The sequence below is a fragment of the Trifolium pratense genome, linkage group LG1 (assembly GCF_020283565.1).
Source record: "Trifolium pratense cultivar HEN17-A07 linkage group LG1, ARS_RC_1.1, whole genome shotgun sequence".
Lineage (NCBI taxonomy): Eukaryota > Viridiplantae > Streptophyta > Magnoliopsida > Fabales > Fabaceae > Trifolium > Trifolium pratense.
The window spans coordinates 10,687,425-10,708,897 of NC_060059.1; the positions used below are offsets into that span (position 1 = coordinate 10,687,425).

At 32.9% G+C, this 21,473-nt stretch overlaps 4 protein-coding genes and 1 pseudogene across 4 annotated transcripts; 3 read left to right on the plus strand and 2 right to left on the minus strand.

Annotated features, from left to right (window-relative positions):
* The first annotated feature begins 206 nt into the window (after window positions 1-206).
* LOC123888224 (probable fucosyltransferase 8) lies at window positions 207-3,221 on the plus strand. Its single transcript, XM_045937201.1, has 2 exons — window positions 207-1,445; window positions 1,765-3,221. The coding sequence occupies exons 1-2, from the start codon at window positions 1,256-1,258 to the stop codon at window positions 3,219-3,221; spliced, it is 1,647 nt and encodes a 548-aa protein (XP_045793157.1). The 5' UTR covers window positions 207-1,255.
* Window positions 3,222-9,824: 6,603 nt separating this feature from the next.
* LOC123888233 lies at window positions 9,825-11,806 on the plus strand (annotated as a pseudogene).
* Window positions 11,807-12,162: 356 nt separating this feature from the next.
* On the minus strand, window positions 12,163-13,586 carry LOC123911530 (cucumber peeling cupredoxin-like). The gene is made up of 2 exons (XM_045963002.1): window positions 13,406-13,586; window positions 12,163-12,644 (listed from the first exon to the last, which is right to left on the minus strand). Exons 1-2 carry the CDS (start codon window positions 13,584-13,586, stop codon window positions 12,163-12,165), a joined length of 663 nt encoding a protein of 220 aa, XP_045818958.1.
* Window positions 13,587-14,645: 1,059 nt separating this feature from the next.
* On the minus strand, window positions 14,646-16,228 carry LOC123911609 (uncharacterized protein At3g28850). The gene has a single exon (XM_045963099.1). The coding sequence runs from the start codon at window positions 16,074-16,076 to the stop codon at window positions 14,937-14,939; it is 1,140 nt and encodes a 379-aa protein (XP_045819055.1). The 5' UTR covers window positions 16,077-16,228; the 3' UTR covers window positions 14,646-14,936.
* A 1,858-nt stretch (window positions 16,229-18,086) lies between these two features.
* On the plus strand, window positions 18,087-21,254 carry LOC123911698 (7-methylguanosine phosphate-specific 5'-nucleotidase). Its single transcript, XM_045963190.1, has 10 exons — window positions 18,087-18,284; window positions 18,366-18,513; window positions 19,158-19,218; window positions 19,328-19,460; window positions 19,700-19,823; window positions 19,974-20,030; window positions 20,141-20,237; window positions 20,502-20,709; window positions 20,846-20,906; window positions 21,001-21,254. Exons 1-10 carry the CDS (start codon window positions 18,187-18,189, stop codon window positions 21,061-21,063), a joined length of 1,050 nt encoding a protein of 349 aa, XP_045819146.1. The 5' UTR covers window positions 18,087-18,186; the 3' UTR covers window positions 21,064-21,254.
* Window positions 21,255-21,473: the final 219 nt, after the last annotated feature.

Here is a 21,473-nt window from a genome sequence, read left to right on the forward strand (position 1 = left end):
ATTAACATAAATGTATATGGAAAGAAATAATTTCATTTATACATTAACATATATAGAAAGAAAAAGAAAAAAAAATGATTGAATTAAGAGTGATATAAACAGTATTAATTAATTATTTGTCAAAAAATAAATAGTATTAATTAGAAAATAGAATTAAAAAATAAATAAAAATTAGAAAGTAGAATTAAAAAAAGAATAAAAATTAATGTTCTATTAAAATTGTAAAAATCAGTTATAGTCAAAATAAAATCACAAAAACTTCACTTATTGGTTTACAAATGTTTAGTCAAAAGATAAAAAAAAGTTTATTTAAAAGCATTGCCTTCCACACTCAATCTTCTTGCAGGTACGTACGTAGTGGTCTTCTTCCCAACTTTGATTTCATGTTTAAGCTTTTATTTATTTTTTTCTTTTTTCACAAGCTTTTATTTCATGTTCTTCCATGTTTGCTATTATCTTTTATTATATTTTGTTTTTGTTTTTATAACTGAAAATCAAAAGATTTACAGTGTATTTTAATTGTAATTTACATATCTTCAAAATTCAACCAAACAAGCACCCTTCAATTTATGCTGATTTTTTGTCTTGCTATTTTTTTGTTTTGTGCATAATGTAGTTTTTTTTTACCTTGCCGCTTTTCACATACAGGAATTCATAATATACAATAACTGTATATATCGTTTATAATATAAAAACAAAAATTTGGTCTGGTAATGGAAAAAGTTGAGAATGAACTCGGTTAAGAATCTTCATTGAAGGTGAGATGGTATGAATTGTGTGAGTGAATGTGTTAAGAGTCTGTATCAAATGTGAGATAGACAGTACATGAGTTTATAAAGGCAAATCTTCATTACGGTTTTGTACGATTGAGTTAGGTCAAACCTCTCAATTCTAAAATGATTTGAACACATATGATGTAGGATAGTGCTTGAATAAAACGTCAAACCTCACTCATGGGTCTCTTAGAGTGGTAGTACCTCTGAAAAGGTGAATCTGAACCGAATCGATTTTCTGAAAAATGTTGAGATAAAAACGGTTCTCCTAAATATAAATGGCAAGGATTTGGCTCATCGAATCAACTTGGTTAACCTATTAATTTTTGTGAGACGATTAAAAAAAGTGGGCGGGTTGGCCCATTTTATCTAATATGCAATATTATATACATTTTCTGAGAGATTGATGATTATGTGCATTGTTCATATTGATCTTGAAGGGACTATAAAGTGGTTGCTAATTACAAGTCATTGAAGTCATCATGGTATGTCAAGGATTTACTTCAAATGGGACCAAACCTTCATTGGTCATTTTTGCCATAGCTATCTCTCTACTCATATTAACATTCACTTTTGGTCATTTTGAGTGGTTTTCAATTATACTAAATGGAAGAGATCTAAATGTGACAACTGAAGATTTGCAAACCAAGAATTGTACAGAGTCGTATGTTGGTAATATCAATTTCTAGAGCTTATATGTTATAAACTTTGATATCATAGCTTTTACTTTGCTACTTAGTATCCAACTTTCCCTACATCGCTTCACTTGATTAATCACATGTCAAATTATGGTTATTTCGGTTGTGTAGATGATTAATTTAGACCACGTTTAAAATTATGAAATTGTGGTCAATCATCGTGTACCACGATTTTGACTGTGAATTGAATAAACTATCTTGATTAACATTGTGTCGTAGTTGTAGGAAAAAATGAGTGATTGAATATTATTAATACTCTACTAACAATATTTAACATGTTCAAATATCTACAGGTTCAAAAAACAGTTCATCACCATCAACAGAAACTGATGCTGACAAACTCTTAGATGGGCTTCTCTCTTCTGAATTTGATAAAGAATCATGCTTAAGCAGATTTCAAGCTTACTTATACCACAAGGTATCGCCTCATAAACCTTCTCCGTATCTCATATCAAAACTGCGTAGCTATGAAGATCTTCACAGAAGATGTGGACCTCATAGTAAAGCTTACAAGAGAACCATGGCAAAGCTCAATAGATTCAAATCCAAGAAATCCAATGTTACTAATGCTACTGGATCATGTAAGTACATAGTATGGACTGCTGCCAATGGCTTAGGGAACAGAATGGTGAGCATGGCTTCAATATTCCTATATGCAATCCTCACCGATCGAGTCCTACTTGTAGAGTTTCTTGATGACATGGTTGGCCTATTTTGTGAACCATTCCCCAATTCATCATGGATATTGCCTAAAGATTTTCCTTTTAGTGACAACAGAAAAGTTGAAATATATGAAAGCATGCTAAAAAGGGACAAGGAAAACACCTCAAAGAAGTTACTATTACCATCGACGATAGGAGTACGTCTCAATATGTATCATCATGATCATGAATTTTTTTTCTCTTGTGATCATAACCAACATCTTCTACATAAATTACCTCTCTTGATTGTAACATCAGATCAATATTTTGTACCATCTCTTTTTATGGTTCCGTCGTTTAAACAAGAGCTTAACAAAATGTTCCCAACCAAAGACACGGTTTTTCATCATTTGGGACGTTACCTATTTCTCCCTTCAAACGATGTATGGGGACCGATCAAAAGATTCTACCAAGCATATTTAGCCAGTGCAGAAGAGAAGATTGGAATCCAAATAAGAGTATTTCATCCTAACCGCACATCATATGAAACAATCATGGGTCAAGTTTTGAAATGCACCCAAAATCACACGATACTACCTGGTTTTGCAACAAATATTTCAAAAGACCCTCCATTGAAAAATCAGATTTTGAAGTCTGTTTTGGTAACATCATTATATCAAGAATATGGTGAGAATCTCAGGACTATTTATTTGAACAATCCAACCGTCACAGGTGAAATCATAGGAGTTTATCAGCCAAGTCATGAAGATCAACAAAAATTTGGTGATAATTTGCACAACAAGAAAGCATTGACAGACATCTATCTATTAAGTTTGTGTGATGTTTTAGTAACTAGCTCAGTATCAACTTTTGGGTATGTGGCTCAGGGTTTGGGAGGCATAAAGCCATTGGTTCTTCGAAAATTACAAGACAACAAAATCCCGGATTCGCCTTGTGTGCAAGATTTCTCTATGGAGCCTTGTTTTCATAAAACTCCTAAACTTGATTGCATGGAAAAGCCCATAGATAATATGGCCACAATTTTTCCTTACGTGAAGAAATGTGTTGATTATAGAAGGGGTGTCAAGTTGGTCAATGATATTCTATAGATGTTAACAATACTATTTTTGAAAGATTTTGATTTTAGTTTACAGTGACTAAATATCTATTTTGTAGCATTATTTAGTTATATATTTTTCATCCATTAGTTATATATATATATATGTTGCACTTCACCCATCTTATTTTATTTGAAATCGCGCAAAGTACGGAGTTTGATTCCTAATGATAAAAAAATATCATAAGAACCTGATAAAGTATTCTTAAATACTGAAAAATCAAAATGTTTCATTACATGAGCTGTTGGTTCGAAATTCACATGGAGAAGACCAACTTATCATGGTGGCGGGAGAATTTATGAAAGGTTGGATCGCGCTGTTTGTAATACTAATTGGAGGTTGATGTTTCCAGAAGCTATGGTTAAATTTGCTTTTTCTTTTATTTCTTTTTATATTGAAGAGGGGCAAAGCATCAAAACAGAAGGGGATTACAAAGAAATAACCCTGGAGGTTACCACCCCCATACAATCCTCAAAAAGTAATTGCCTAATATGATTAGGACATTCCTCATAAGCACTAATATTATTTTCTAAGGTACACCCTATATTTGCCAAAGCGTCCGCACACTTATTTGCCTCTCGATAAGAGTGATTGATTTTAACATTCCAATCACGCTCCAACAATCTTCCAATGTTCTTGATAAGGATATTCCCATAACACTAGTGGTTGGTTACACCATCCTTAATAACCTTCACCACTGCTGTGGAGTCAACATCCATCTCCACCTCCCTATACTGTACAGGCTGAAGAGGTCGCATGAAGTTATCTTTGTGCTTTTCTTTATTTCGCCAAATCCAAAGGCTGTAGCATGCATTAGCCCAAAAAACTGTCCAATCCATATCAGCAATCTTCGCTATCTCGCCATGAACATTGAATTTAAACCAATGAACTAGATCACCACCAAAAAAATCCGCGCGAAGGTTCTGAGGCACAACTGTTAGCCATGTTTTCTGAGGCATCCATCCATGAAGTAAGTTCCACTTCCACATGCCATTTTGATCTACAAGGTCACACACTTTAATGTTTTGTAATCCATTTGGAATGGCTCAGCCTGATCAATAACAAGAATACCTTCATGTATCCATGGGCTCTGCCAAGCATCAACTTCAGTCCCATCTCCTATAACCCAAAAGCAAACATTATTGAGTTGTGGACTAAGTTTAACAATGTATTTCCACAAGCTTGAAGATGAATTCTGAGCAGCAATCTCGCCTGAGAGCTCTACTATCATATTTTCCAGTTCACACCACCAGTCATTTGCACCAGACAACAACTTCCAACCAAGCTTAATAACACACGTTTCATTCATAACATCAAGCCTTCTTAGACCAAGTCCTCCACAATGTTTAGACTTAGTTACCGTTTCCCATCCAATAGCATGATATTTCTTAATACCATCCTTGTCTCCCCATATAAAATTTCTTTGCATCCTTTAGGAATTCTATTCGTCATCATAGGATAGGTAGGGATGGCTTCAATGACTCTTTTAGCTAGCGTGACCCTTCCGGCAAAAGAAAGAAGTTGTGCCTTCCAAGTCGCTAATTTAGCACTCACTTGATCAATAATATACTGAAAATCCTCTCTTTTTGGCGCTTTACCCGTCAAGGGCACACCAAGATATTTCCCAAGCTGGTTTGTTTCGCGAAATCCTGACAAACGCACCAGCTTCTGACGAGTAACTCTATTAACATTTTTAGAAAAGAGAATACTAGTCTCTCAGTTGCCTCGCCAAATAAGGCACTGCATTTGTCTCTCAGTTGCCTCGCCAAATAACAAAAGGTCGTCAGCAAACATAAGAGGAGAAACCAACGGTCAATGTCTACCAGCTCTAACAGTTTTCCATACAAAGCACAAACAAATAAGACGAAATGGGATCTCTGATGAATACCCCGTTGAGGATGAAAATACTCCGCACGACCCCATGCCATTTCACATTTTACTCAACACTTGTGACCGAATGCATGATAATATTAAAGGTAAATAGTGTCATACCCCCTGCAAAATAGGCGAGTTTTGCGTTACCCCCTGCAAAATATTTTTTTGAGATTACCCCCTGCAATGTCAAGATTCCTTGCGTTACCCCCCTGACTCAACAAGTGGGCATATGACATGGACGAATCTTGACGTGGCATGACACGTGGAAATTAATTTATTTTTTATTTATTTTTAATTGCCAACTCAGTAATTATTTATTTTTTAATTAAAAAAAAATGAAATTTTTTTTTTTTACGGTAACTTTTTTTTAAAGAAACTTTTTTTTTTCGTTCCGTTCATATGCAGCGATTGTTCATAAAAATATAACAACTTTTAAGTTTTTTTTTGTGTTACCCCCTGGCTCAACAAGTGGGCATATGACATGGAAGAATCTTGACGTGGCATGACACGTGAAAATTAATTTATTTTTTATTGCCAACTCATTAATTAATGTGGGTTTTTAATTAAAAAAATGAAAAAAAAACTTTTTTTTTTAAAGAAACTTTTTTTTTACGGTAACTTTTTTTTTAAAGAAATCTTTTTTTTTAAATAAACTTTTTTTTAAAGAAACTTTTTTTTTTCGTTCCGTTCATATGCAGCGATTGTTCTTCGTTTTCAATTTCAATTTGGGGGTTAGGGCAAAGCGATTGTTCTTGCGTTACTATGTGATTGCAGTTTTTTTTTTGTTACTCTATTATTATTAGTTATTATTATTATTATTATTAGTTTTTTGGTTACTATTATTATTATTAGTTTTTTTTTCATCTTCGTTTTTTTTTTGGTTACTCTATTATTAGTTAATATATATATATAAGAAAATTTTTTTATATATAATAACAACTTTTAGTCAAAAAAAAAAATTTCTTTTAAGTAAGTTCATAAAAATATAACAACTTTTAAGTTTTTTTTTCATTTTTTAATTCAAAATCCACATTAATTAATGAGTTGGCAATTAAAATTAAATAAAAAATAAATTAATTTCCACGTGTCATGCCACGTCAAGATTCTTCCATGTCATATGCCCACTTGTTGAGCCAGGGGGGTAACGCAAAGAATCTTGACATTGCAGGGGGTAATCTCAAAAAAATATTTTGCAGGGGGTAACGCAAAACTCGCCTATTTTGCAGGGGGGTATAACACTATTTACCCTAATATTAATAAGGCTTAGATGCACCATTGGTCCCCTTATTTTGACATTTTTAAATTTTTATTCCCCCTATTTTAAAATTTAACTTTTTGGTCCCCTATTAACAAAGTCAACAAATTTTTTAAGCCCCCCTAATTTTAACGAGGTGGCACCTTAATTAACAAAGGCTATGTTGGCCAACCTTTTTCCATGTCATTTTTTTATTTTCATCTCATTTATGTTAATTAGTATAAATCTAAAAATTCCCAAATTGTGGACATCATCTTCATGATGGATGATGTTGTGGTTGGTGATGCTGATGGATAATGAGTCCGATGATGATTTTTTTTTTCTTTTTCTTTGTTGTATATATTTTAATTGTTTCTTAATTTTTTTTGGATAATTTACTATTTTGTTATTATAAAAATTTTGGTAACATCAATTGTTTTTTTAATTGATTGATTTTAAATAGTTTAATGAATTAATAAAATTGATAATATATCAATGACATGGAAAATAATGTTGCCTAATCACTAATGACAATTCAGCGCCATGTCATCATTAAAATTGTTGACTTCGTTAATAGGGGACCAAAAAGTTGAGTTTTAAAATAGGGGACTAAAAGTTTAAAAATTTTAAAATAGAGGGACCAAAAGTACAGTTAAACTAGGATTTGTGGACGGACAGTTTATTTAGCTTGTGATAAGAAAACATAGCAAAATGACATAAATAAGGACTACAGAGTAATCATAAAAATGAAATTACAAATAAACAAAAACAGAATTTCAGAGGACCATCGTCAATGCCAAATCCAATATATAATTAACTTTTTTATATATATATTTAAGATTATTACATTTTAATTTTAATGAATGACAAATGAATAATAAACTGCGCCAAATGTCTTCTTTCCACATGATTGAATATATAATTTTGAATATATAAAAAAAAATTACTTACTAAAATAATTTCAGAGGACTACAAAAAAAACAGAATATTTATCGGCATAAAAAATTTATTTAACTCAAAATATAATATTTTGAAATAATTAGGTGTGTAATTACACTTCTTTTTATTTTTTTATTAGGACTAAAATTTTAAAATTAGTAAATTTGGTAGTAATCATTTTATTAGAAGTAGTAGATACATTTTTATGTTAATATAATATAATGAGAAGTTAGTTGTTAACTCTAACTTGGCGGGAAAGGTTTAAATTGATTCAAAAATTTCATTCTTTCTTTTCTTTTTAGCTATGAAGCACAGACACGGACACCGGACACGACACGGACATTGACACTGGCACGTCGACACCGATAAAAATTTGGAAAAATAACATAATTTAGTGTAATCATAAGTGTCGGTGTCGGTGTTTGACACGGACACCGACACGTGTCCGACACAGACACGCCTAATCTGAGGAGTGTCGGTGCTTCCTAGGTTTTTAGACTTAACACAAAACTTAACAATCAAAGAACAAGGCAAAAATCAAGAAAAATCGCATTCATCCTTTTTAAAATATTTTCTTGTGTTAAAGATGAAGAAAAAAGGGATAGAAGAAGAAGAGTCAAAGAAAATATCTAGTATGAAGAAAGAATCCAAGATACTGTATTCAAAGAAGAAATCATCATCATCATCATCAAAGGGTAAGAGCCATATTCCTTATGACTTTGAACCTTGTATTCTATCAAAGCTGCCCTACAACAGTCTATGCAGATTTCTTGTTGTGTTAAAAAAATAGGAAAATCTGTTTGATAATGAAAATTTTACTGAGATGTTCGGTAATGATTTGGTTTCAAAAGATAATGATGTTGGGTTTGTACCGTTAATGAGGACTATAAAGTTCTTAGAACCATAGATTCAACCTTGTTACGTGGAGCGTTTGTACTCGATGAGGTAGACATTTTGGGGGAATTTGAATTTGAAATTTGAAAATTGGAGTAAAGAGGAGTGAAGAATCTTGTATGTGTGTTACTGTGTAACTTTTGTGTTTGAGAAAGGGACAGATGAAGAAAATCCAAACTATTTCTCTGCTGATTTTGGTTCAATAGAGAAAGGGATAGATGAAGAAAAAGGGTTGAATTTCTCTTCTGATGCTGCTCAGGAAAAAAAAAAACATGTGAGGAATGAGTCCAGGTTACCTCCATTTGTAATTACAATAGGTTTTAAATTGCGGTTGCGGTCGCGGATGCGGTTGCAGTTGTTGCGAATGCCGTCATTGCGGTTGCTGCACGCGCAATGCGGTTGTTGCGGCGTGAAATCATTTTGAAATTTCACAAGCTATATAAAATCAAACTACTATGTAACTGCACTATTTATCCACCATTGCATAGTCTTAGTTTATTCTATAAACAATAATTTGAATGTATTTAAAATACACGATCGAGAGATTGTTAAAAGTAAGATTTTTCATTAATTTGACACAAATTAGGATTTGAAGTTCATAAATTTTACTTTTTGGTGAGAAAATTTGAAGGAACATCGCCGAAAACAACTGATGCGGCTTCCGATGCAGTTGTGATGCGGTTACGATGCGGCCGTACACGTGAATTAAGATCACACCGCAATTGCGGTGCGATGCGGTTGCGGTGGCTACCGCATCAGCAATACTGCGGCCGCAATTGCGGATGCGGACCGCAATTTAAAACCTTTACATGCATGTGTGTGATGTGTTAAAAAAAATCTGATAGTAGGTTTTGAGGAAAAATAAAACAATAATGTTTCATTTAAGATTCAAATAGTGTCGTGGTCCTGTTTTTAAATTTGGGTTCAATTGTTTGGGTCCACTAATATTAATCTATAGTATTCATAAGCCACCAAACCGTGTTCATTCATAACTCAGGTTTTGCTCATGTCCCATGACCGCGAGATGGCGAAGCATGTGCATAGATAAGAGGTTAGGGAAGATAGATAGGGCTGGTGGCCAGACTGGCGGTGGAACCTGCGGCGAGTGAAAGAGAAAGGAGGATACTACAAATGGAGGTAAGGCCTTGTTGAAGCTGAAGTTTGCCCAAAACAAAACCCAGCTTGCATGATGTTTGATATTTGTGGCTGTATCTTCAATGTGGAGGATTAGAAAGCTGACACGTGCGTGTAAAAATCTACCTTGTGTGCATATTACAATTTACAATTGTCTAGTATTAAGATTAAGATAAGATTCCCTCATTTTCTATTCACCATTCCTTCTTCTGCTGTGTGCTTCTCTTCTGCAACTCTTCTGTTTTCTTCTTGCAGAAAGACGTTGCTTTTTCTCTACTCCAACAAGGTACACTATATTTCTTCATGTATGTTTATTTATGTGCCTTAGATAATCAACAATCTTGCTGCTTTTGATTTGAGTCATCACGTGTTTCTTTCTTATTTCTTTGCCTTTCTTTGATTCTTGTTTTTATATGTAATATATACATTTTCTGAGAGATTGTTGATTATATGCATTGTTCATATTGATCTTGAAGGGACTATAAAGTGGTTGCTAATTACAAGTCATTGAAGTCATCATGGTATGTCAAGGGTTTACTTCAAATGGGACCAAACCTTCATTGGTCATCTTTGCCATATCTATCTCTCTACTCATATTAACACTCACTTTTGGTCATTTTGAGTGGTTTTCAATTATACTTAATGGAAGAGATCAAAATGTTACAACAACAGATTTTTCATCAAGGGAAATCACATGTAATGGGTTGCAAATCAAGAACTTTACAGAGGCATATGTTGGTAATTTCAATTTCTAGAACTTATAAACTTTGATATCATAGCTTTTACTTTGCTACTTACTATCGATCTTTCCCTACATCGCGTCACTAAGTTAATCACATGTCAAATTTTAGTTATTTCGGTTGTGCAGATGATTAATTTAGACCACGTTTAAAATTTTGAAATTGCAGTTAATCATCATGTACCACAATTTTGACTGTGAATTTAATAAACCATCTATATTCAACTGAATTACCTACAATTTTTTAACGTGATTAACCATGTGTCGTATAGTCGTACTAACAATATTTAACATGTTCAAATATCTACAGGTTTAAAAAACAGTTCATCAGCATCAACAGAAAGTCATGCTGATAAACTCCTTGATGGGCTTCTCTCTTCTGGATTTGATAAAGGATCATGCTTAAGCTGATTTCAAGCTTACTTATACCGCAAGGTATCACCTCATAAACCTTCTCCATATCTCATATCAAAACTTCGTAGCTATGAAAATCTTCACAGAAGATGTGGACCTCATAGTAAAGCTTACAAGAGAACCATGGTAAAGCTCAATAGATTCAAATCAGAGAAATCCAATGTTACTAATGCTACTGGATCATGTAAGTACATAGTATGGATAGCTGTCAATGGCTTAGGGAACAGAATGGTGAGCATGGCTTCAATATTCCTATATGCAATCCTCACTGATCGAGTCCTACTAGTCGAGTTTCACGATGACATGGTTGGCCTATTTTGTGAACCATTCCGGAATTCATCATGGATATTGCCTAAAGATTTTCCTTACAATAGAAAAGTAGAATTATATGAAAGTATGCTAAAAAGGGACAAGGAAAACACTTCAAAGAAGTTACTATTACCATCGACGATAGGAGTACGTCTCAATATGCATCATCATGAGCATGAATTTTTTTTCTCTTGTGATCATAACCAACATCTTCTACATAAAATACCTCTCTTGATTGTAACATCAGATCAATATTTTGTACCGTCTCTTTTTATGGTTCTATCGTTCAAACAAGAGCTTAACAAAATGTTCCCAAGCAAAGATACGGTTTTTCATCATTTGGGACGTTACCTATTTCTCCCTTCAAACGATGTATGGGGACCAATCAAAAGATTCTACCAAGCATATTTAGCCAGTGCTGAAGAGAAGATTGGAATCCAAATAAGATTATTTAATCCTAACCGCACATCATATGAAACAATCATGGGTCAAGTTTTGAAATGCACTCAAAATCATAAGATACTACCCGGTTTCGCCACTAATATTTCAAAAGACCCTCCATTGAAAAATCAGATTTTGAAGTCTGTTTTGGTAACATCATTATATCCAGAATATGGTGAGAATCTTAGGACTATGTATTTGAACAAACCAACTGTTACAGGTGAAATTATAGGAGTTTATCAGCCAAGTCATGAAGATCAGCAAAAATTTGGTGATAACTTGCACAGCAAGAAAGCATTGACAGACATATATCTATTAAGTTTGTGTGATGTTTTGGTTACCAGCTCATCATCAACTTTTGGGTATGTGGCTCAGGGTTTGGGAGGCATAAAGCCATTGGTTCTTCGAAAATTACAAGACAACAAAATCCCGGATTCGCCTTGCGCGCAAGATTTCTCTATGGAGCCTTGTTTTCATATAACTCCTAAACTTGATTGCATGGAAGAGCCCATAGTTGATATGGCCACAATTTTTCCTTACATGAAGAGATGTGTTGATTATAAAAAGGGTGTCAAGTTGGTCAATGATATTCTATAGATGTCAACAATGTTATGTTTGAAAGATTTTGATTTTAGAGACAGTGACTAAAAATCTATTTTGTAGTATCATTTAGTTATATATTTTATAATTAGCCATTAATTGTTTTGTAATAGAATTTGTTTCATGAAATCACGCAAAGTACGGACGGAGTTTGATTTCGAATGATAAAAAATATCATAAGGAACTAATAAAAGTATGCTTAAATACTGAAAAATCAAAATATTCCATTACATAAACATAACAACTACATGAGAATCACAATTTAAGTTAATCAAAACCAAAATTAACACTACCAAATCGCTAATTAGAATAAAATCTAATCTAAAAAACACCTTGAAAATATCATGCCCTTCCTACATCAACCAAAATCCTATGAATGTACCAAACATAGCACAAACCAATAATGCCACATCAATATTATTCTTCACCCCTTGAATTGAAGATGGTGTAGGAGGACACCCTACATTACTTCCTTGAGGAGTTGGAGATGATACATTTATAGATGCTGGAGGGATACTCATGGCACCACTAGGTTGAGGAGCAGAAACATTTGGTGATATTTGTGGAGATATCTTTGGTGCATGTTGTAATGGAGGTGATGCTGATGGTGTTGGTGGATTTGGTGGAGGAATTTCATGGACCAAAATTGTAATTTTTTGGCCTAAAGTACAATAATTTGAGACACTACATATGAAGTAGTAGATACCTTTTTCCTTTAATGGAAAATTTATAGGGCTAGTATTGAACACCTTTATAGGCTCAAGTGATGTGCAATGATCATACTCAGATTGTGATACCTGAATTAGGTTGTAGAATTTTGTATCCATGTTGAATTCTGTTTTAACACATCTCAAAATTGATTAGAATAATTGTATGAAATATTGTCAAATTTAGCAATAAAAAATATTTTATGAACCCCTAACTTTGTCATCGAATATGTTCATTTCATTATTGATTCTATTACAGTATTATATAGTGTTTTATAAAAATAAAATGAAAAATTCATGTGTTCAATAGCCCATATTAACTAGCAACATACTTATGATCTAACTAATCTAAACCTACTCTTATTAATTAAATATGAAATATAAAATTTTCAAAGGATGGTAAATATACACATAAAAAACAATAGAGAATATTATAATTTGAAATAACTTCATTACTTTTCTCATGATATTTTCTTTGATGCAGCTCCCGCGGTCACACATTTGAGACATCGGTGGTCAATTTCAACCTTGGATCTTTTAATTATAAAACAAAAGTTAAATTCTACATTTTTTGGACGACTCAATCTTGATCAAACTGCCACCGATGTCCCAAATGCGTGAATGTGAGAAATCTCCGATGGAAGTGAATCCGATTTCGATTTTGTAACACATGAAAAATGAAAATGAAATCTCTAATATATATATATATATATATATATATATATATATATATATATATATATATATATATATATATATATATATATATATATATATATATATATATATATATATATATATATATAGCTAGAATAAATATTAAATATATTAAAGAAAGAATTTAAAAACAAAAATCTTCCAAATTTAAGAAAATTGATTAGGCTTTTACCTAGAGAGTCTCCTACTCTAAAAAAATTAGAGTTTGTCCAATTAGTGTAGTATGTTGGATATGGTGGAATAACCCAACCTGCAGAATCTCCCACTATGAATTGTGTAGCAGAACATTGATAGAGGAATGTTAAAAACAATGATGAAAGTAAGAGAACAAAAGTATTTTGAAGCTGCAACATGTTGAGGTAAGCAAAGATAGATTGAGAAAAAGATAGATATGTTTAAAATGTATACATACATGTAAATGAAAAGATGTAACCGTGTATTTAAGATGAGAAGAGATTATTAATATGTATTGATGATTATAACGTTACAGAATACAGAGAGAAAATGAGACTAAATTGATGTATTCAATATATATATGTTCAAAATGAATTACTATGAATTTTGTTTATGGTGGTGATTAAACTGAAACATATAATAAAACCATTGAAGTGGAACGTATATATTAGGAAACTAATCTATGACTAAGCAATAAATAAACCAGGGATGGATCATGGAAGCTGTAATAATTTTGTTACATTTTTTTTTAGGCAATAAGTATAATAAATAAACTATGGATGTTACACTTCTTAGTAAGCAATGGTCAATATTTTTCAATATGCATAGTAAGCAAAATTTGTGTCAAGCAAGACATCGAACTCGATGATTAATGAGTTTCCTCTAGGACAAATCGTTCAGGAGAATTTTGGTTCGATTCCTCGTGAGAATCATTCTTGGTCAGACTTTACCTACCTCACAGCTGCTGAACTCTAAGTACCGAACACCAATACACTAGAAATCGCTACATGAATAGTTGTAAGAGAAGATACTAGGCTTTGGTTAGTTTAATTAGTAAAAGAATTTGATTGTTGACGTTGACACACGATTTAACACATGTCACAACGTCAATAATCAAATATTTTACCTCCATATTAAATAAATAGAAACAAAATCCTTCCTATCGATTGATTTTCTTACCTCACTCACTCAATGTTGAAAGGAGATTGGAAGACAAAGGATATGAAATTAAAATTCAATTCAATGAAACATGTAGAGTTCTTTTATTTTAAGATATGAATATGGAGACATTGAAACTATAAATTTCATCAAAGAAATAGTACAAACAGCCAATGAAGTGCCTATAGCACTATCCAAAAAATTCAAAGAATATTCATACCTTTCATTTCAACCAGTAGTCCTTTTATTTTAAGGTATGAATATGAATATAGAGACAATGAAAAAGCACGCATAATCTATACCAAAACATCTATAGATTTCATCAAAAAAATAGTACAAAGTACAACCATCCAATGAAGTGCCTATAGCACTTTCCAAAAAACTCAAAGAATGAAATTCCCACAAGTTCAATTACTTACAAAAACTATATCAATGTAGTCACAATTCAGAACTATAAGCACAATGGACGAACTCTGGATTACTAGGCCCCCTTCCCTTATGAAGTAGAGGGTTAATACCAAAAAAAGAGAACTATAAGCACAATTACCTCAAATTGAACACATATAAGTATGAACAAAATTCTCTATCTTCTAGCCACAATAGGGACACACCATCAATCCATTCTCATTACACAGCAAACACTCAATAATCTCTTCCTTCTCTACCAAAAGCTTATGACTACCATTACACTTAAAACACATCACAAACCTTAATCCACCACAAGAATCACAAGGACCATTAGAATAATCCATTGGAACACCTTCAAGAATTTTCTTAAATTTTCCTTGTTCATGCAAACTCATAACTTCTTCTGCTGCACCTATATATCTTCCCTTAACAAAAAGCCTTGGAGGCACAATTTTCTCACCCAAAATGTTCCACAATTCATCTTTAAACTCTTTATGCATTGATATATCCCTCTCAAGATACAAAACCTTGAAACTTTGCAATAGGAACCGAATTTTGTTGCAGTCTTCAAAAGTTTTTCGGATTCCTCTAAGCGATGTTGTGTAGAAAATCACAGTACCATCACCACCTGGTGGACATTTCTCTTCAAACATCAACAAAGGGTCTACTTCAACTTCTTCATTTTCATCGAAAAAGTCAATTTTTTCAATCTGTAAAATATCTTCTTCAACTCTGTTTTTCCTCTGTTCCTCCATCATTCTAGTATGTTCTTTCACAGCTTCCTCGAACGCAGCGAGTAGATCCGGATCAAATAAGCTTCCAGAATTCAAATCCGGTCTCCGAAAACACAAATTATCATTCTCCGAAATCGATTTTTTCCTTTTTCTATCAGAATTATTAGCTCTTGGTACCAGTGGTGGCTTTTTGTCTCTCAAAACTTCACTCTGTTTCGACTCTGTTTCTTCTCTCTGTGAAACCAAAACAACACCTTTGTGACTAACATTCTCTTTATTCTCACTGCAATCATCATCATCAACATCATCCATAACCATTTCTTCATCTTTATCAAGATCTCTCATAAGCTCAGACACATCAATGATTTCTGGTTCCTCATCCTGCAAATTCTCGCAACTTTGGACAATTTTCTTGGACTCATTTTCTCGAGAAGCAAATGGGTTAGATATGTTGAAAGATGTAATCTTTGGGAGAAAATCTACATACCCATCTGAGGATTTGACCTGAAGAATTCGATCTGGTTTTAGATAATTGATCTGTTTGATTGTTTTGAGCTTTTTCAGCAATTTTCCTTTCACTCCCTTCATTGTGTTTTTTCTGTGAATTTTTTCAACAAAATAAAAAATAAAATTGAGTTTGTGTGAAATTAGGGTTGAAGGATGTGAAAGCAATAGTGTGATAATTTTGTTTTTTGGGTTTCGCGATTATTACAGAGAGAGAGTGATGAGAAAGGGTTCTAACGGCTATATCCACCGCAATTTTCTATTCAAAACGTTAGAAGAAAAAGAAAAAATATAGTTGCCACCAATGAATGCTTCCCACTTGTCCATCTAGTTGAATATACAGCTCATTGTTTTTTTTTTGTGTTAATCATCTTATACTCTCTCCGGTCCTAAATATAAGAGGAAATTCATTGAAAATCTAATGTATCTAATCCATAATTAAGATAAAATACATTAGATTCTCAGTGAATCTAAAAAGTAAAGTTTATCTTATATATTGAAAGTGGAAGAGTCGATGGCAATTTGGAGCTCGAGATAAATAAAAGCTCACTAATAATTGTTTCGTGTGAAAATGAAATGTTATGTTAATTTTTTTTCTCCTTGGCAGGACTTGAATCCTGGACATTCAACGCTTTAATTCTTGGTTCAATTAGCTTAACGAGTTCAGTCACACCCCATTCATTAACCACTTAAATTTAGTTGTTTGCTTTCATTTACTTCTTTTGATTACATCTTTTTCTTTTCAATAAAAATATTAAAAATAAAATTTCCTTTTTTTTATAAGAAAAATAAAATTTCCTTTAAAATAATGTATTGTGAGAAAATATAGATAGATACATAAATACTTCAATCGTTCCAAAACAAGTGTCGCAGTCGACTTGTTCATATATATCAAAGTATAACTTTTACCGGTAATACTTTTGGATTTTTTTTGGTACAGTTTTGGTTATTTATTATTAAATATTAAAAAATTGATATTTTAAAAATATTTATCAAGATAAATCGAATAACATCTCATATGTTAGTATTTATTTTTATATATTAGTCAAAAAATATGATCAAAATTATGCGAATAATAGTTAAATCACGACACTTATTTTGGGAAGGATCTTCTCCCGTTAAATCTTGATCATTCATTGTTGTTCAACCAATAAAAAATAATTGAAAGACATAAATTAACATCGGAGGAAATCCGATGAGAATCTTACTAGAGACAACCTTTGCCCCTTATTTTGAGACAAAATCAATATAAATTTGAGGATAGTTATTTTTTATTTTTGAATAAAATTTAAGATAGTTATAGTCTCTAGTTCATGTGTAAATCTTTAGTGAAAAAAAAAAGTTCACATATAAATCCTTAGTTAAAAAAAAAAAGGTCACACGTAAATCTACCTTAGTACACCGGATTTTCTATCCTCAGAGATTCTGGTCACGCTAGTCTATAACATCTTCTGACCGTTGGTTGCTTGCTCTCTAAACTCTTGGAGCGACTTGACTTATGCACAGTTCTCCTCGGGATAAGTCGTCAGCCTTTAGCTCTGTAGTTAGCTGTGGGAAGAGTCTATTCTATAGAGAAGTCCTTAGGTCCAATGAAATAACCATGCCAATCTCCAATACTGAAATAGGAAGTTCCTCTAGCTTTTAAAGGATGACATGAGGGTGCTTGCAAACACATAAGACTAATTGAGTTGGAATAAATCTCGTTTGTTACTGGATTCTTTCACCCTACTAGTTAGTCTGCTTTACGTGGAACCGCCTCGGAATAATGGCAGTTAGTTGCTCTCAATGACAAAACTGATTCTCAATTTCATCTCTCAAATAAGAGTATTAGCACCGTAACTAAAGAGAGAGACTTAAAATCACATAGAATAAGTAGAATCTCATGCAAACATCGAGAAAGATAAATGAATAAATGGAGTGCCCAGGATTTGAACCCCGGCTCTTTCATAATATATGTGAGTCCCTATGAGCTAAGTTGATGGAGTGACAAATAAAATCTTAATTTATCAGTTTAATTTATTTTTTTTTCTCAATTTATCCTATCCATTCATTTACTTGAGCTGTATAATAATTCATGCATAGAGTTGATGAGGTATATGAATCACATTTTGTTAATTAATTTTGTTTCCCATTTTTGTGGTAACACCACTTAATTATGTAATCACTTATTTTTTCTCTATTTTCTGACACTCAAATGAGTTTTCGCCTCCAACTCCAATCTATCATCATCACCACCAAATTTCTCCCACGTCACTTTTCCCGTTACACTTCTTCAACATCAACAAAAACAAGGTTCATTTTCTTCACCTCTCTTCTCTTATAATATTGCTATTGCATTTGCATGTTTCTTATTCTTGCGTTTCTCTTTGAAAGGGTTTCATTTTCTACATTTTGTTGTGGGAGGAAATATTTGGAAATGGAAGATGTTAAATTGGATTCAGAATTGACGACGGTGGGCGATCCCATTTTGCTTCACAACAAAATTGCTGCAATTCGTTTGGCTGGTCCCAAAAAGCTTCAGGTTTTTTTCAACCCCATTTCCATTTCATTCATAATAATTCACTTTCATGTGTCGCATTTTGTATTTCATTCTCCATTATTTTATTATGTAGACATTGTAGTTGCATAATGCAAAATTGGGTATGTTTAAAAAAACGATTTTTATTTAAGTTGTATTAGTTATTCGTGAAGAACCCAAGTCACACATTGATCATAAGGATGAGTTAGACCCAATATAAAACCCTAATATGGTATTAGAGTTTATCCGTGTTCGGGTCACCTACCAAATTATCAATGCGCCGAGTCCGACAGCGTGGGCGTGACAGGGTGTGTTGTGGAAAAAAAAAAAAACTTACAAGTTACAAGCAAGTTTTGAATATAAAAACCTAATACTATTTTCATGGACCAGGTTTAGATGGAGTCATAAAGTCGTTGTAGTCACGCAGTTAGGCATCAGTGACCATCTGATCATGATTTGTACATAGTATTTTTGGAATTATTAAATAAAAATTAAATGTGTTTTTTGACTATTTTTTAGGCCGTCCAATCAAGATCGGATGGCCACAAACACCGTGATTGCATGGAAAGAGCGGCTGTGTGTAGTCCATTTCCTATTTTCATGAACCTGATACTAGTACAATATATTTTCATGTTTGTACTTTGTAGGTGATTGCTGATTTTGATGCCACATTAACGAAGTTTTGGGTTAATGGAACTCGTGGCCAAAGTATGTTACCTGAATACTATTATTAAATTCCCCGTATTTTGCTCGCTAACATGTCAAACTTAGGAAGTTTGCTATGTATTATATATATACCTAATAGAATCATTTATAGGCAGCCATGGCCTTTTGCAGCAGGACAATCCAGAGTATGATGCCAAAAGGCAGGAGTTATATGATCATTACCATCCATTAGAATTTTCTCCTACTCTTGAACTTGAAGAGAAAAGAAAACTCATGGAAGAGTGGTATGTTACTCCATTTCTCAATGGTAGACTCACATCACATCAGATATAGGCTTTAAGATAAATAGTGATATCCAGTATTTTTTATGAGTAGGAATCCAATTCGGTACCCTGGCGTTGACAACACTGACACACATTGCATACCAAGCACTTGCGCTAGAGTCTAGACCCCAGTGGTATAGTGATATTCCGTATTGACATTAATGTTTGCTGCTGAAACTTAAAATTTGATGTATTATTAGGTGGGGAAAAACGCATGCTCTTCTTATTGAGGGAGGACTATCATATGATGCAATAAAACAATCAGTTGCTAATGCTAACATAGCTTTTAGGGAAGGTGTTGCCGAACTTTTTGAGTTTTTGGAGGTATATTTTCCATCCTTTATTTATTTGGCAAATATAAGTTCTTACATCTTGATATCTTCATTTTATATCAGTCGAATCTATGAAATGTGATATGTATGTGAAGATTCAATTGCTGACATTGGACCCCATTTTCCATTTTGTTATTTTCAGGAAAGAGACATTCCTGTATTAATATTCTCGGCAGGGCTTGCTGATATCATTGAAGAGGTCTGAAAAGTTAATTTTGTTTTAAGGGTACTAAGCATTTCTCTTTACTTTCTTGTCTGTTATTGATTGTGCCTCTCCATTTCTATGTACCGCCTTTTCAAATTATACAGGTTCTAAGACAGAAGCTTCACAGATCCTTCAAAAATGTGAAGATAGTATCCAACAGGATGGTATTTAATGATGATGGCCAACTTGTATCTTTTAAAGGTGATTCCATGTTGCCAACATTCAGTAGTTCTGTAATTTGTTGTCGACTTTCACATATAGCTGGGTTTCCTTATATCCTGAATTGGAACTTTGTAGCTTATGGCTGAGTTGAAAAGAAAATTTCATATACCTGTGTTTTGTTGATAATTGGATTTTGGGTGTTTGAGATAAAATGCATTCTTTATAGGGGTATATGTGGGACTTTAAACATCTTTACTTGACAAGAACCAGTTCTTACTTTTTACTTCTAAATTTTAATTACAGGAAAATTGATTCACAGCTTAAATAAAAATGAGCATGCTCTTGATATGGCTGCACCTATTCACGAACAATTTGGTGATACTGATGTTCCAACTAATGACAATGACTTACTTAAGAAGAGAACCAATGTTCTCCTTCTTGGTGATCACACCGGAGACTTGGGAATGTCTGATGGTTTGAATTATGATACTCGAATTTCTGTCGGATTTTTGTAAGTTAAATATTTGCTATACTCTAATTAATTGCTGGGATAATACGTAACTTTGAACTCAATTAATGTCTATAAGGAAACTTATGAATGTGACTTGATCCCTGCTTTACTCGTTTTGCATTTTGAATTGTGGCAGGAACCACAACGTTGAGGACTCGCTTAGCTGCTACCGAGAAGCATTTGATGTTGTTTTAGTGGTAAGTGGATTAGATGGATGATATAATTGAATTAAAATACAAAGTATTAGGATGAATGAGTAGCTAATTTTAACTTGCAAATTATTTCCTGCAGAATGACGCGCCCATGTGGGAAGTTATCAAACTGGTCTCTCATATGTGTTCGAGTGAGACATAATCATTTGGAGCAATCATATACTCTTAGCAGTATCAACCTTTTTGTCTTACACATCCCAAGGTTCCTATTCATTTCTCCTTATGAAGAATGCTAACAAGTAACAAATAATTCATTTAATGTTATACTAGGACATAGTTTATCTACTTCTATGTATGTTTACAATGAAGCTATAATAATATCTGTACTGCACACAAGCTGCATTTTCTGTTGTGAGCGTTCAGTTCAGTATGTTTGTTGCTGCTTTTTTGCTTGTGTATCAGTATAATCTATAAAGCACCGACACTGTCATAGATACCGGTAATATTAATAATTTAAGAAAATGAAAGTGAATTCAACTAAATGGGCCTCAATTGAATGAAGCTAAAAGTAGCTAGGCCAACCAAAGCAAAAGACATAGCTATCCCCTTAAT